General features: G+C 47.4%; 1 protein-coding gene and 1 pseudogene across 1 annotated transcript in view; one reads left to right on the top strand and one right to left on the bottom strand.

Annotated features, from left to right (window-relative positions):
- PSKH1 (protein serine kinase H1) overlaps positions 1-17462 on the top strand; it is a 27945-nt gene that overhangs the window by 3050 nt on the left and 7433 nt on the right. Inside the window, exon 2 of the mRNA XM_008065750.2 lies at positions 6535-7560. Coding sequence (XP_008063941.1) covers positions 6604-7560 — 957 coding nt within the window. The 5' untranslated portion in view covers positions 6535-6603. The remainder of the gene's footprint in view (positions 1-6534; positions 7561-17462) is intronic.
- Positions 15144-15994, bottom strand: LOC103268205 (annotated as a pseudogene).

Genomic DNA, 17462 nt, shown 5'->3' with positions numbered 1-17462 from the left:
TTCTATCTCTATAGATCTCTATATTCAAAACAAACCACATAAATGGAATCATACAATATGTGGTCTTTTGTGTCTGTTTCTTTCACTTAGCATCGTATCTTAAGGTTCATCCCTGTTGTAGCATGTGTTAGAACTTCATTCCTTTATATTGTTGAATAATTTTTCATTATGTATATATGCTGCATCTGTTTTCTTTATTTTAGGGGAACAAACATTTGAGTTGTTTGTATTTATTATTTATTATATAAAATAGACCTTTTTATCCAGATGGGAGGGAGAGTAATCCACCCACCTCACCCTCCCAAAGTGCGGGATTACAGGCTGAACCACTGAGCCCGGCTAGCATTCTTTATAATAATGAAAAATTGGAAACAACCCAAATTTCCGTCAATAAGTGAATAATTAAATAAATTAATTTATAGACATCTAATAGAATGCTTCACAGTTATTGAAAAGCATGAGGTAAATTCATATATAGTATTGACAAGGAAAGAGAGATACCAGTAAATGAGCTTTATTAAGTGGCTATATGCCAGGATCCATATCTGTGATTTTTTTTTTTTTTTTTTTTTGAGTTGGAGTCTCACTCTGTCACCCAGACTGGAGTGCCGTGGCCACTCCCGGCCACTGCAGCCTCGACGTGCTGGGCTCCGGCGATCCTTCCACCTCAGCCTTCCAAGTAGCTGGAACTACAGGTATGCACTACCACGCCTGGCTAATTTTTTGATTTATTGTAGAGATGAGGTCTCACCATGTTGCCCAGGCGAGTCTGGAACCCGCAGGCTCAGGCAATTCACTCATCTCAGCCTCCCAAGGTGCGGGATTACAGGCTGAGCCACCGAGCCCGGCTTCTGTGATGTTTTAAGTACTTCCCCAAATCCATCTAAGACATCCCAACCACTGCCCGTCCCATCATCAGAAATACAGACCCTGGCAATGTACCTGGAGTTCTCCTTCAAAACTTCCAATGTTTAACTCACAAATATTTACTGAATTCTTGCTGTGGGCAAGAACTCTGCCAGGGGCTGTAACAAAGCAAAAAGAAAGCAGACATAGTTTCTACTCCTAAGGAACTTACAGCTGAGATGGTTTCACACCAAGAGTTTCTTTATCCATTACTCTCAGTATGCCCTGAGAGGCCACTTTAAGGTTGGCAGCTTGGAAAGGGTCTTTCTGAGATGATTTTCTCCCAGCAAATGGAAACAACACATTTTTCTATCTTAGCATCGCAACAGAAAACTGTACCAAGAATTAGCTCAGTGATGACTTAGCCAACACAAACTGGCTTAATACTCACCAAGGTTCCTGGAAGGAAAGAGAGTTCAAGTAAATAAGTCTGTCCGGCTCTCATCAAGCAGAACCACTTCCCTTCTTCCTGGGCTGTACTTCTCTCAAATTTTTTTCTTTGTGCCAAGATATACGCTGAGAATGAGACTATTGTATAACACTTTGAGGTCAGTGAAGACACCTGTTCTCAGATATCCTGAAACAGAAGGACTGATACTTTGGTATACTTTGGTATAGCCCGTTCACGTCATACAATTGTGAAGTTCTGAAGAGGATCAAAGTTGCCCACATAACATGTTCACATTTATGCGGTAAAACAGAAAGCCAAGGCTCAAGCTTATAATCCCAGCACTTTGGGAGGCTGAGGTGAAAGAATTGCCTGAGCCTGGAGTTTGAGATCAGCCTGGGCAACTTGGTGAGACTGCATCTCTACAATAAATCAAAAGATAGCCGGGCATGGTAACGCATGCCTGTAGTTCCAGGCAATTGGAAGGCTGAAGCGGAAGGATCCCCTGAGCCCAGAAGATCAAGGCTGTAGTGGCCATGGGCGTGTTATTGCACTCCAGCCTGGGTGACAGAGTGAGACTCCAACTCAAAAAAAAAAAAAAAAAATTGGGTACTTTCTGCAGGATTGTTAGGGTTGGTGACTTGTAACAACTGGTATAGTGTGACCCTCCCACCCTTACACCTACCTTGGTTGCTGTGCTGGGAGCATATACAAGAGAGCTGAGATCAGGAAAAGGCTCTGCCCTCCTTCCCAGGCATTTTGACACCTACTTCTCTTGTCTCTATATTTGCGTTTTCACCTAACCAATGTGGAAAGGAAATTTAACAGATGTGATGGGAGAGTGGAGCAGCTATGTGATCACCTGGAGGCCATTGCCCATGTCCCCACCCCTCAGCTAGCACCTTCTCACCTCTATTTTCTTCTCTTTTGTTCTCTTGACCAACTTAGTCTAATACTGTCCTCCACTTTCAATCTTTAGTTGGGATGGTGGATACCAGCATCAGCCTATCTTTGAAGTGTTTCTAATTGGAATGAATGTGAGAAAAACTATGTCCCAGGAAGAGAGAAGGAAAATCAGAGAGGGAAAACCCTTGGCTGTCTTACTGCTCACCTACTTTAGATCCCTGTACAGGCTTTGTTTAAAATGAAAAGCCAGGCCGGGCTCTGTGGCTCAGCCTGTAATCCCAGCACTTTGGGAGGCCGAGGCAAGTGGATTGCCTGAGTCTGTGGTTTCAACACCCACCCAGGCAACTTGGTGAGACCTTGTCTCTACAATAAATAAAAAATTAGCTGTGCATGGTAGCATGCACCTGTAGTTCTGGCTGGAAGGCTGAGGCGGAAGGATCACCAGAGCCCAGCAGGTTGAGGCTGCGGTGGCCAGTAGCGTGCCACTGCCCTCCAGCCTGGGCAACAAAGTGAGACTCCAACTCAAAATAAATAAATAAATAAAGTAAAATGAAAAGCCAGGTGGGCATGGCGGCTCACACCTATAGTCCTAACATTTTGGAAAGCTGAGGGAGGAGGATTGATTGAGCCCAGGAGTTTGAGACCAGTCTGGGCAAAACAGCAAGATCTTATCTCTACCAAAAAAAAAAATTGGCTAGACATGGTGGCATGTACTGTAGTCCTAGCTACTCAGGAGGCTGAGACGAAGGATTACATGAGCCCAGGAGGTCTTGGCTGTAGTGGGCCGTGATCATGCCACTACACTCTAACCTGAGCAGAAGAGTGAGTCCCTGACTGAAAAAATAAATAAATAAATAAAATGAAAAAAACAGACTTTTCTTTTATAAAACTTAGTTTTTTTCAAAACAGTGATAGACGAGGTATGCACATTTAAACAAAAGAGCCACTACATATGCCTAGAGACAGCTATTTATTTTGTGAATCTAGGGTTCTGCCTATTCACCAGGAAGAAGTGATATCTGTTTGACTATGCTAGTCATCCATGCACAGTCTGTCTTGCCTCTGATTAGTGGTGGATGTTGCTTACTAAGTTGTCTTGGGCATCAGTGGTGAGGAGTCTATGTTCTACCTCAGGAGTACTGACCCAAGAAGAGCTTCATCCGTTTACTGTGTTGAGGTCTTATATTTTCCCTGAAGGAAGAGACAAATCTGCAAAAGTTCAAAGTCCAAAGTTCTAAGCTATGGCCTTTGTGAAAGGGAACCTCATTTCTAAATGTCTTTGTTTAAACATGTCCTAAGTTGCCATTTGGGACCTCCTGTGCAGTTAGGTAAGAACAGCAGCAAATCCTGAAGAGCCTTGTGTTAGTGGAGGAATCTTTCCCTCTCACGTGAAGAAAGATAAAGATAAACCTCATTCTAAAAAACGAAAGCCTCAATCTGCTGAGAATTATTGATATACTGATTAAAACCTGTAATCCCGCACCTTTGGGAGGCCGAGGTGAGTGGATTGCCTGAGCCCGCGGTTTCGAGACCCGCCTGGGCAGCGAGACCTCATCTCTACAATAAAATCAAAAAATTAGCCGGGCGTGGTAGCGTGCACCTGTAATTCCGGCTACTTGGAAGGCTGAGGGGGAAGGATCGCCGGAACCCAGCAGGTCGAGGCTGTGGTGGCCGGGAGCAACCACTGCACTCCAGTCTGGGCGACAGAGTGAGACTCCAACTAAAAAAACAAAACAAAACAAAAAACCTGAACACGTCATCTGTGATCTCCAGATTCCCTTTTATCTGATAGATATGTAATCAAGGTCTTGTTTCATTGATAAGCTTGTTCCTTGAAAGAGTTGGCCATATTGGTCAGTATCGGCCTCACCACCTTGAATTCAGGCCCTTGCCTCACGGTACTCTAATGGCTTCTGTGGATTTTCTCTGACACCAACAGTGCCACAGTAAAATCTATCTGGCTCTCCCTCTGCTGCCTTTGATGGGATCAGCTGCCAGACTCCCAAAAGGGTGAGAACATGTCAATGTCGCCCCTTGGCTATAAGCAATACCCTTGGGCAACCATGGAGTCCCTCACCATGACCATCTCTTTTCAGACATTGGACTCTACATCCAGCAACCCACAGTAAATGTCACATGGATGTTCCACATATACCACACAACCAAAAGTGAACTCTTGCCATTGCTTCCCAGACCTGTCCCTCCTGTTGTGCTCCTTCCCCGGGAACTGAACAAGGGACTGGGTGCTGCCTCACTCCTCCCATCCGCCCTTCATGTCCAGTCTCCTGCCCTTGTTAGTTCTGCTATTCTCGTCTTGATTCCACTCCACTGTCTAGGGCACCCTGCTCTTGCTGGCCCTTTTAGTCCACTTTGACCTTTCTCCATCCTAACCTCATCCTTCTTTCTAAACACAGATCTGATCACCTCTTTTTCCTCATAAACCCTTTTATAGTTCTCTGCTCTCCCTCCTCCCAGGAAGGTCCTGGTCCTGATCATAACTTGTGCTGCTCTTCATAACCTGGCTCCTGTTGACCTAAAACTTCAGCTCCTTAATCCTGACTTTATACCACCAAACCCAGGCACAGGATGCTACTCTTTGCACCTAGGCCTTGAAGTATGTTATTCTGTCTGCCAGAAAACACCACTCTCACTTTCCTTACCGGACTCATTCTTGTTTCAGGATTTAGTGTGGGGTCATCTTCAGGAAGCTTTCCCTAACTCCTGCCTTACTCTACATTTATCTACTGTTATTTCTCAAGTTTAACACTTACCATGCTTTATTGAATGATCTGTCTTTGTGCTTTTATCTTCTTTTAGACTGTAAGTTAGCTGACCATGTTTTATTTTGTGTGTGTGTGTTAAATTATAATCTGTAGCCGGGCTCGGTGGCTCAGCCTGTAATCCCGCGCCTTGGGAGGCTGAGGTGAGTGAATTGCCTGAGCCCGTGGGTTCGAGACCTGCCTGAGCAACTTGGTGAGACCTCATCTCTACAATAAATCAAAAAATTAGCTGGGCGTGGTAGTGCGCACCTGTAGTTCCAGCTACTTGGAAGGCTGAGGCGGAAGGATTGCTGTTGCCCAGCAGGTCTAGGCTGCGGTGGCCGGGAGCGGCCACTGCACTCCAGTCTGGGCGACAGAGTGAGACTCCAACTCAAAAATATATATATATATATATAATCGCCATTGGACCATGTCTTATGTATTACTGTACCCTAGCACCTAGTAGATGTTTAATAAATATTTGATCCGAATCGATCATTTCATTCCCGATTTTTGTATGTCAGTAATTAATAGGAAATTCTCAGCTCTCTTCTTCAACTCATGGGGCCCTCAGGTAGATGTAATGAGGGACAATCTTGGTAAAAAGGTGGTAACCTCTGGAAAGCAGTAACTTCAGCAGTTCACCTTATCCAGGGCTGAGAGGCAAATGGGGAGGGCTCCTGAATCCTCATCCCAAGGAATCAGTGTACCCTGATCTACATCCTTAATCACGTCTGGATGGAACTGCCAGTGTCCTCTCTGAGCTCAAGAGCCCCTCAGACTCTTGAATGAAGACCGGACTAGTTTTGCAGTCACCTGGTGGCAGTATACTGAGGCTTGTGGTCCCAAATTTACTGGGATTGATTCCAGCCAGCTTTGGGCCTTGGAAGGAATTTCCACCATCCATGTGGTGATCTGGGGAAGTGATAGACCCTGGAATAGGGTGTTAAACTGCCAGGGTGAGGATGGTGCATTAGCAAAGCAATGGCAGAGTGAGGTTAGGGCAGAGATCCAGAGAAGTGATTTGTTGCCTCAACCCCTGGTGGAGGCCTAAAGTGTGGGGAAAGATATCCATGAGAAAGACATTGGAGAAGCAGCTTTCCGAGCCGTGGTGGGTGATGGTGTTAGAGAGCAGGCCTCTAACACTCTGTGCCCCCATTTCAGAAAAGATGAGTCACAGCAATAAGAGGGAATGCTTTTAACATTTTAGAAACATAGGACTTGAACTAGGATAGGGGGCCCAGGCAGAGTGGAGAGGAGAGGGTTGAAGCTGTGACAGATGAGCCTGGTGCATGTTCCTGATCCCCTCTAGGATTAAAGAGCAGTGTGAGACTGAGACCCAGAGAGATGTAAGTCAAGGCCATGGAGCTTGGGCCCAACCTTTCAACTAGACCTTCCATTAAGCCTGGACTCTAAGCGCCAAAGCCATCCTCCCCTCCAGGGTACCATGTTAGAGTCAGGACTTCAACCTTAATCAGACTAGAATATTGAGGGAGGGGCCTGAGGAGGATGACTGGTTTCCCTTCAGAGGTGTCTTGACTATACTGACTTGCCCTCTCTCTTCTGTCTGCATAGGTGTAGGTGGGGCACTGCCTGCAGAGCAGGTCCTGCCAGCCTTGCTGGAGAGATGCCCACGTGTCCGTGATGGGCTGTGGGACAAGCAAGGTCCTTCCCGAGCCACCCAAGGATGTCCAGCTGGATCTGGTAAAGAAGGTAGAACCCTTCAGTGGCACTAAGAGTGATGTATACAAGCACTTCATCACAGAGGTGGACAGTGTTAGCCCTGTCAAAGCCGGGTTCCCAGCAGCCAGTCAGTATGCACACCCCTGCCCCGGAGCCCCCACTACTGGCCACGCAGAACCTCCCTCAGAACCACCACGCAGGGCCAGGGTGGCTAAGTACAGAGCCAAGTTTGACCCACGTGTGACAGCTAAATATGACATCAAGGCCCTGATTGGCCGAGGCAGCTTCAGCCGAGTGGTACGCGTGGAGCACCGGGCAACCCGGCAGCCATATGCCATCAAGATGATTGAAACTAAGTACCGGGAAGGGCGGGAGGTGTGTGAGTCAGAGCTGCGTGTGCTGCGCCGGGTGCGTCATGCCAATATCATCCAGCTGGTGGAAGTGTTTGAGACTCAGGAGCGTGTGTACATGGTGATGGAACTGGCCACTGGTGGAGAGCTCTTTGACCGCATCATTGCCAAGGGTTCCTTCACTGAGCGTGATGCCACACGGGTGCTGCAGATGGTGCTGGATGGTGTCCGGTATCTGCATGCACTGGGCATCACACACCGAGACCTCAAGCCTGAGAATTTGCTGTACTACCACCCAGGCACTGACTCCAAGATCATTATCACCGACTTTGGCCTGGCTAGTGCCCGGAAGAAGGGTGATGACTGCCTGATGAAGACCACCTGTGGCACACCCGAGTACATTGCCCCTGAGGTCCTGGTCCGCAAACCCTATACCAACTCCGTGGACATGTGGGCGATGGGTGTCATTGCCTACATCCTTCTCAGTGGCACCATGCCCTTTGAGGACGACAACCGAACCCGGCTATACCGGCAGATCCTCAGGGGCAAGTACAGTTACTCGGGAGAGGTGAGTCTGTCCTGCCCCTGTCCTGGTGATGTTGGGTGGGCCCCTGGTTGGGGGATATAGCCTGTAGCTCTCAGTCACAGGGACTTACTCTGAGGGTCATGCTTGTGAAAGCTAGGCAGGTAATGTAAAAGTGAAAAAGTGGGACTAGCAGGGTGTTTTAGTTTGGGTCTCTCTCAAAGTGAGCCCTAAAACAAGAACTTGGGAGCAGATAGTTTATTTGGTACATGATTCCAGTAGCAAGTGAAGGAATGGGGAAAGAGGCAGGAAAGGAAGAATGCCAATAGAGTATATTAAGCATACTGCCACTGGGCCACTGGGGACCTTGAAAATAATCATTCAGAACATACCTCAGAATTGTACTACTGAGGGGCAGGAAAATGGTTTTCTTAAAATCTACTGACTCCTGTCCCTCACTGGTTGAGGATTTATTTGGGGACGTTAAATCCCTGGTGCTTTTGGGCTGCCCTAAATACCAACTTGTGCTGGAGAAAGTCTCCAGGCAGAGAAACAGAGAGAAGCAGGCTTTGGCAGTGTCACTAGGATTGGAGCAGTGTACAGCAGCTGCAGGCAAGCTCAGAGGTGGGCTGAGAGACTGAGATGTGGGCCTCCCCAGCATTTGCTTCATGGGGCCCCAGGCAAGCTAGACTGAACGTGGCCTGTCTCAAGGAACAATTGTTTCTTGTCTCTGCCTACTTTTGCCATGCAACTATGGGGACTTCATGTATTCAGATCTTCTGATTTTTTTTGGAAGAGAAGCCAGAAAATCAAATTTTAAAATGTTGGAGCTGGCTCAGTGGCTCAGCCTGTAATCCCGTGCTTTGGGAGGCTGAGGTAAGTGGATTGCCTGAGCCCGCGGGTTCGAGACCTACCTGGGCAACTTGGCAAGACCTCATCTCTACAATAAATCAAAAATTAGCCGGACGTGGTAGCGCGCGTCTGTAGTTCTGGCTACTTGGAAGGCTGAGGCGGAAGGATCGCCGGAGCCCAGCTGGTCGAGGGTGTGGTGGCCGGGAGCGGCCACTGCACTCCAGTCTTGAGTGACAGAGTGAGACTCCAACTCAAAAAAAAAAAAAATGTTGGAGGAATCCAATTCACATATTTAAGCAGCCTTTTATGTGCCAACAAGCATTAACCTGTAGTCCTGATTCAACCAGCAGACCTTCAGTTTGTATTTTTGGATTCATTGATAGTCATGATACCTGCAAAAATATGTTAGGTTTCAGCAGTCTTGGTAGCCAAAGGACTTCATACAAAAAAATTAAGAGCTGGTTGCTCCTGAGGAAGGATGCTGACGGAATAGGAGACAAGGATGATTTCAGGAGACAGCAAGCACTGCAGGCTGGAGCATAATGGTGTGCTGGGGGAGGCTGTGAAGAAGAGTGTATGCCAGCTTTACTTGGGAGGTGAGGTGAGCTTAGCAGGACTACAGGATTCTTCCAAGACAAAGGGTCCTCTCCCCTGCTGTGCTCGGCTCCCCATAGAGTGTTCCTTTCAGGCCTAGGCTGACCGAGGTGCTGTCCTTGCCTCTTGTGCATCCTTTATGGAGAGGAAGGTACTCTGGAAGCAGCTGTCTTCTGTGGTCCTACTTTCCTCCCAGGGGTTTGGGACAGGACCTCTTTGGCCCCAATGAGCTGACATAGTCAGCGTTTCCAGCAAGTCACCCAACAACCTCACAGTACATTGTCTTCAGTGCTTGAGGTCCTGTGCTGCATCACCCTCCCTGTTAGCTTCCAGATGTGACTTTGGGGTCCATCAAGGACTTCCCTTCCATGATGGTGGCTGGCATTCCCTAGGGAGATCCTCAGGTCTTGCATCTCAAAAGTGGTATGAAGAGACTGGGCACAGCAGCTCATGCCTGTAATCCATTTTGAGGTGAGAGGATTGCTTGAGCCCAGGAGTTCAAGACCAGCCTAGGCAACATAGTGAGACCTCGTCTCTACAAGAAAAAAAAATTTTTAATTAGCCAGCCATGGTGGAACATGCCTATAGTCTCAGCTACTTGGGAGGCTGAGATGGAAGGATCGCCTGAGTCCAGGAGGTTGAGGCTACAGTGAGCCATGATCATGTCACTGTACTTCAGCCTGGCTAACAGTAAGACTCCAACTAAAAAAAAAAGTGTGGTAGGGAAGCCTTCCTCTTCAGGCCAGCTCTGTTGCAGACACAAGGGAGGGCATCTGTTTGCAGCACTGTTGGGAGAGGGTTGGGTAGGAATGAGGCAGGTGGTGAACGTTTACACCAATAACTGGAACATGTGGGCCCAGGGAGAGAAAGGGTCACTGTAGACCACTGGATGTTTATTGAAGAGTGGTCAACCTTGTGGAGAGCTCAGGCCTGGCTCACTGTCACTCTCAGATTTGTTTGTTTGTTTTTGAATTGGAGTCTCCGTCACCGAGGCTATAGTGCAGTGGCACACTCGTGACCACTGCAGCCTCAACCTACTGGGCTCAGGCAATCCTTCCACCTCAGCCTTCCAAGTAGCTGGAACCACAGGCACATGCCACCACACCCGGCTAATTTTTTGATTTATTGTAGAGACAAGATCTCGCCAAGTTGCCCAGGCTGGTCTTGAAACCCTGGGCTCAGGCAATCCTCTCGCCTCAGCACTCTCAGATTTTAAGTGGACAGATGGGTTCTAGAGAAAACCTGGGTCTCACATAGCTACTGCACTGGGTAGTAAATGGGACCATGCTGGTACTGAACGAGAGCCTGGGAAGCCAGAGAATAGTCCCCAATATTTAGTTAAAAGCCAAGAGTGCCCAACAATGACTGTCTCACTTGGGACCATTACAGTCCAACTAGATTGGATTCAAGGCTCAGTTAAAGCTTGGGTTTGGTTTCCAGCATCCTCAGGGCAAGTGTGAGCTTTTGGTATTTCTGGAGGGAACTGGGAGGAGTGAGAGAGCAGGCACAGGTAATGATAGAGGGAACAACTTGGAGATGATCCCCTTAATCCTGATGATGGTCTCCCCTCACTAACACTGAGGTCATGCCCTGATGTTTACTTGGTTCTTAGATGTGAATTGGCCATCAGGTTGGCACAATACTGTACATATAAACCGGTGATAAGAAAGTCTCTCCCAGTGTCCTGGGGTAGAGCTGTGCAAGCATGCCAGGGTACTGGCAGGAACTTGAGGATGATGCTGTCTCTGCTTTCAAGGATGCCAACTGACTATGAAGTTAGTGGCTAGAAGGGATGTTTGCTGGGTCCCATTCTCGTCTGTCCTCACCTCCATGCAGAAAAGTAAAGAGAAGCAAGGGCCCTGTTGGGGAGTGGTGGAAGCCAGTGGTCTTCAGACTCTGGTGTTCATGCAAATCCCCTGGGATCTCATTAAAATGTAGATAGTCATTCAATAGGCCTAGGTGGGACCCAAGAGTTGGCATTATTCATAAACACTCAGGTGATATTGATGTTACTGCTCTGCAGAACATGCTTTGAAGAGCAATTTTGTAGGCAGTTGCCTTAAAAATGGGCTGGGGTGGTCAGGGACAGTGTTGGAGAAGAGGGGACATGGACTTTGGTGGATGGCCAGGAAGAGTCAGATTTAAAAAAGGGAAATGACATCTACAAATGTACAGGAGGGAGAAAGCAGAGGCAGTGACCTGATGGGCAGGTTCATGTATAGCTGAGGAAATAGTGGATCCTGCAGGAGCACTTGAAAAGTTTACTTGCCATGATAGAAGGCTCTAGAAAACTGCATAAGGTTGTAACTGAAACTGAAAATTTAAAATAGATCTATGAGCCAGGCCCGGTGGCTCATGCCTGTAATCCTAGCACTTTGAGAGGTAGAGATGAGAGGATTGCCTGAGTTCAAGGGTTTGAAATTTGGGCAATTTGGCAAGACCTCATCTTTACAATCAATCAAAAAATTAGCTGGGTATGGTGGTGCATGCCTGTAGTTCCAGCTATTTGGAAGGCTGAGGCAGAAGGATCACCTGAGCCCTGTAGGTTGAGGCTGCGGTGGCTGTGAGCATGCCACTGCACTCCAACCTGGACGACTCCGTGAGACTCCTACTCAAAAATAGATAGATAGATAGATCGATAGATAGGCAGATGGAAAAAAAAATCTGTGAATGCCAAAGGGTTGAGAAGCTGATTGTGTTCTGGGAGTTCTGGACCCTGGAGTTCTGCACAGTGCCAGACTGTTGCAGATCCAGCTGACAGAGAAGGGCATCGAGACCTAGAAGGAGGGAGAGAGAGAGAGATTTCCTAGAGATGCTGACAGAGGAAAGACTTCTAATAGTCTATAGTTCCTGATTCTGGTAGTTGTTGTTCTAATTGGAGCTTGCACAGTCTTGCTAACTGGCTATTGATTATCTGAAGGTTGGAGAATGACAAATGAATTGGGGTGGGGAATGGATTCAGGCTTCCTGTTCCCACTGTAGCCAAAAGACTGGGTCCTGAGATTCTGCTTCCTGGAATCACAGGGCATGACTCTGTATGTTGGGGAGGAGGGCACTGTGCAGCCTTTGCCCCCACTACCCTTTCTTTACCTGGAGCGAAAAAGCATCAGTTCCCAGTTCCATAGTTAAATCCCTGGTGGGCCCTGGTGTCACTTGTCTGTTACCAGGTACTTGGCTGACCCAAAAAACAGATCCCATCACCCTCTGCAGAGAGCTGTAGGTTGGGAGGGATTTTTCTGGGGTGTTTCCTGGGAGAGGGTACCTCATTAGATCAGTCTCTCTGAGCTGGCTCAGTCTATCTTTTTTTTTTTTTGAGTTGGAGTCTCACTCTGTCACTCAGACTGGAGTGCAATGAAATGATCATGGCTCACTGCAGCCTCAACTTCCTAGGCTCAGGTGATCCTCCTTCCTCAGCCTCTCAAGTAGCTGGGACTGTGATGAGGTCTTACTATGTTGCCCAGGCTGGTCTTGAACTCCTGAGCTCAAGTAGTTCCTGCTTTGGCCTTCTAAAGTGCTGGAATTACAGGCATGAGCCACCACGCTGGCTGGCCCAATCTGTCTTTTTGTTCTGCTGGTCACTGCTTACCCACAAGCATCCCTGGGGGAAATGCAAATGCAGAAGACATGAAGGCCTGTTCCCCGTCTTCATGGAGCTTGAGATTACCTGAGGAAAGAGAAGAGAGAACTGGAGTGGCAAAAAAAAAAAAGAATGACTAAAGGATGAACTCTCGTTGGCAGGCACATGCCACCAAGAGCCTTGGCATAGAGCCGCTGGGCCTGGGCAGTCTGAAACATGAGTTGTGGGGCTTAGGTCAGGTGGCTGAGCCCTGCTCTCCCTTCACCCCAGCCATTTGTCTTTTACTATGTGGTGGACATTTCCCCTTATGAAAACTATCTAAGTGAGCAGACTCTGCTGGGTAAACCTGTCTAAGTGCACACTGTACTGAGAGGAGTGTTGCTGTACCAATGAAGGACTTTCCACTCTGAGCTCAGCAAGGTTTGGAGGTATGCATTCCTATCAGAGAGTGTCATGGCACTTGGTACCTTTCTAGAGGCACTTTTCCTGTCTCCTGCCCTCTTACAATGGCATCTCCTATACACATCAGGCCCTATCTAGTGTGCTTGTTCCCTGAGGGCTCTGTCCTTGCAGCCCTAGCACCCTGTCAGACTCAGTGGTTTCTGTGGACTTGAATAGAAATAGAACCTACTGTGGGAGGTAGGTTTTAAGAAGGAGAAGGCTTAGAGGAGGGCACATTGATGACTACACCAGAATAAACAGGAGGTGACTTGGGAGTAAGGGAGCAGAGGTTGAGTAGGCTAGGGCAGGCCTGGTGTCTGCATTCTTTTTTTTTTTTTTTGAGTCAGAGTCTCACTGTGTTACCCAGGCTGGAGTGCAGTGGCTTGCTCACGGCCACTCCAGTGTCTACCTGCTGGGCTCAGGCAATCCTCCGCCTCAGTATTCCGAGTAACTGGAACTACAGGCACACACTGCCATGCCAGGCTAGTTTTTGGATATATTGTAGAGACAAGATCTCATCAAGTTGCCCAGGCTGGTCTCGAACCCCTGAACTCAGGCAGTCCTCTCGTCTCGGCCTCCCAAAGTGCTGGAATTAAAGGCTGTGCCCAGCCTTTTTTTTTTTTTTGAGTTAGGGTCTCATTTTCTCACCCAGGTTGGAGTGCAGTGGCATGATCATGGCTCACTGCACCTTGCTCTGACTCGCCCTCAGGTGATCCTATGCCCGGTGAACTTTTTTATTTTTGTAGAGATGAAGTCTCACTGTGTTGCCCAAGCTGGTTGGTGTCTACATTTTTTTTTAATATGGAACATTTCACGAATTTGTGTGTCATCCTTGCACAGGGGCCATGCTAATCTCTGTATCGTTCCAATTTTAGTATATGTACTGTTGAAGTGAGCACTGGTGTCTGCATTCTTTATTTTATTTTATTTTTTTGAGTAGAAGTCTCACTCTGTCACCCAGGCTGGATTGCAGTGGCATGCTCACAGCCACCACAGCCTCAACCTGCTGGGCTCAGGTGATCTTTCCGCCTCAGCCTTCCAAGTAACTGGAACTATAGGTACATGCCACCACACCCAGCTAATTTTTTGATTTATTGTAGAGATGAGGTCTTGCCAGATTGCCCAGACTGTTCTCAAACCCTTGGGCTCAGTCACTCCTTTTGTCTCTACCTCCCAAAGTGCTGGAATTACAGGCGTGAGCCACTGCACTCAGCAATTTCTGCATTCTTCTTTTCTTTTTTTTTTGAGTTGGAGTCTCACTCTGTTGCCCAGATTGGAGTGCAGTGGCCGTTCCCAGCCGCCACAGCCTCGACCTGCTGGACTCCGGCGATCCTTCTGCCTCAGCCTTCCAAGTAGCTGGAACTACAGGCATGCGCTACCACGCCCGGCTAATTTTTGATTTATTGTAGAGATGAGGTCTTGCCAAGTTGCCCAGGTGGGTCTCAAACCCGCGGGCTCAGGCAATCCACTCACCTCAGCTTCCCAAAGGCGCGGTATTACAGACTGAGCCCCTGAGCCCGGCTAATTTCTGCATTCTTGAGAGTGAAGGAGGAATGCCGCAGAAAGTGCTAGTAGGAAGACTAACTACAGGCTGTTGGAATAATTCCATTCTGGCCTTCTGGGGATATTTGGGGTAGATCAGGGATCCCAGGAAGTGGGCCTCACATGGTACTTATAAGCCAAAGTTTAGAAAGAGAAATGTGGTCTTAGAAATTTCATCGACTCTACAAAGTACAATTCAAAGATTATTTCCTCATCTCTAAAAAAAAAAAAAAAAGAATTAGCCAGGTGTGATGTTGGGTGCCTGTAGTCCCAGCTACTCAGGAGGCTAAGGTGAAAGGATTGCTTGAGCCCAGGAGTTTGAGGCTGCAGTGAGCCGTGATTGCACCACTACACTCCAGCCTAGGTGACAGAATGAGACCCCAACTCAAAAATAAATAAATAAAGTGATTGTGTCCTTTAGGAATAATGTTGTCCACTGCCTCGTGTGTACCAGTTGCAAGGCTGGGTATATTACACCTGACATCCTTAGTCTCCACAATAGTCATGTACACATCTTTTTTTCTTCTTAGGAGGGTTTTCTTTTTAATACCATTCTGTGTTTTAAAATTTTCTACAATGAACATCATATTAGTTTTATAACCAGGAAAAGAAAATCAATATTTCTTTAATTACATCTTACAAAACATCTTTTGTTGACATTCTATGAATAATACCATCCAATAGTGTCCCAATGCTTTCTTCTTGTGAAGAGAGTTTATATATCTTTTTGATTTCTGTAATATTTGTTATTTCAGGAAGATTTTTCAGAGAAACCCGATGACCTACTTGAGAAATTAGGTATTCTCAATTTATTTGTTTTTCTCCCTTTTCAATGTAAACAGTTGGAATTAATGTGTCATTTGCTAAGATACCAAATTTTTTCAGAGCCTCTGAAATATTGTTATTTGGGGAAAGGTTGAAAAGCATTTCAGTAAATAGAGTTCTTGTCTTCATTTTTCCCAGTTTGTAGAGGTAAACTGCTTTGTTTACTGCCACAAGTATCTGAAATGTATCGACAGTCACTGTAGGATTTATCAATGAACCATCAATGGTGCCTTCTATGACCTTTTTTCTCAAGTCTCCTGCATTTTTTACATCTTTAAAAACAGAAGGAAGCCGGGCTTGGTGGCTCAGCCTGTAATCCCGCGCCTTTGGGAGGCTGAGGTGAGTGGATTGCCTGAGCCCGCGGGTTCGAGACCCGCCTGGGTAGGCGAGACCTCATCTCTACAATAAATAAAAAAATTAGCCAGGCGTGGTAGCGTGCGCCTATAATTCCGGCTACTCAGAAGGCTGAGGCGGAAGGATCGCCAGAGCCCAGCAGGTCGAGGCTGCGGTGGCTGGGAGCAGCCACTGCACTCCAGTCTGGGCAACAGAGTGAGACTCCAACTCAAAAAATAAAACAAAAAAACCAAAAAAAAGCAGAAGGGTCACTTTGTATTCAGGAAATAGGTCCAGCTGGTATGTTAACTGCATATCACAGATAAGTAGGATTCACGTCTGGTCCTTGTATGCAGTCTTACAGATCGAGAAAATTGAGGCTCATAAGGTTAACTAACTTGTCCATGGTCTTACAACTAGAAGATGACAGGTCTGGGATTTGACTCCAGGCCATCTTGGCTTTAGAGTTCTTTGCCTTTCTACCACCACAGTTTGCTTTTCCTGACACATGTGCCTCAACATGTTGCTAAAATCTTTGTTTTAGTGCTTTCTTGGGCTGTGGTCTGTGAACACATCTCTCCTCTTTGGTTTGTAAGGTCCTTGAGGACAGCATGTTTATCAGTATGCATGCTCTCCAGGCTTAGTACGCATTGGGTATCTGTTTGGAGCATTTATAATTTTTTTTTTTTTTGAGTTGGAGTCTCACTCTGTCGCCCAGACTGTCGCCCGGAGTGCAGTGGCACACTCCCGGCCACCACAGCCTCGACCTGCTGGGCTCCAGCGAGCCTTCTGCCTCAGCCTTCCAAGTAGCTGGAACTACAGGCTTGTGCTACCATGCCTGGCTAATTTTTTTGTAGAGATGAGGTCTTGCCAAGTTGCCCAGGCGGGTCTCGAACCCACGGACTCAGGCAATCCACTCACCTCAGCCTCCCAAAGCGCGAGATTACAGGCTGAGCCACCTAGCCCAGCTGGAGCATTTATAATTAATAACTGGTAGGAAACTTTCTCCTGGTTTCTTCTGAGGGAATCATCAGTGGTTGTTGGTGACACTCTAAAAGGGTTTCAAATGTGACTGCAGGCAGGCAAGTGGGGCTGTCTGGCTGGCTGGAGTGCTCCCCGCTGGGTGCCAGACTCCAGGATGATCAGCCTGCTGGTGATGCACGTAGGAAGTTGCTGGCCAGAGCTGCCTGTGGGCACAGGCAGGGGAAGGATTTGAAGGCCCCAGGGCTATGTGTGTTCTTCTTGTTTTAGGGGAAATACAGGTTTCTTGGAAAAGGAGGGAATGCTGGGAAGGAGATGTCTTGGAGAGGAGAAATCTGAATTTTTTACCCAGTTCCCAGAGGTGCTGGAGTTGGGTGGGCACATTGGAAGTGGTGGGGAGACACATGTTGGCCAGATGTGAGGAAGGCCTGGGTGAGTGTGAAAGCAGTCTGAGACACAAAAAGCCACCTTAAGAGGTGAGCCTCCTGTCACGGGAGGCCCTAGGAGGACTGGAGGAGCTGTTTCTAAAGGAGTTGCACAGAAGGTGAATCATCACTTGCAGACTTATCCTAGGAGACTGTTAGAGACTGTTCATTAGCTGGAACCACAAGTCTGTGCCACCACGCCCAGCTTGATTTATCGTAGAGACGAGGTCTTGCCAAGTTTCTCAGGCTGGTCTCAAACCCCTGGGCTCAGGCAATCCTCTCTCCTCAGCCTCCCAAAGCTGGGATTATAAGTGTGAGCCACCATGCCCAGTATTTCACCACTTCTTTTTTTTTTTTTTTTGAGTTGGAGTCTCACT

This window comes from Carlito syrichta, unplaced genomic scaffold, assembly GCF_000164805.1.
Source record: "Carlito syrichta isolate Samal-C Ts95f unplaced genomic scaffold, Tarsius_syrichta-2.0.1 Scaffold308803, whole genome shotgun sequence".
Lineage (NCBI taxonomy): Eukaryota > Metazoa > Chordata > Mammalia > Primates > Tarsiidae > Carlito > Carlito syrichta.
This window is presented reverse-complemented; position numbering and strand designations above follow the sequence as displayed.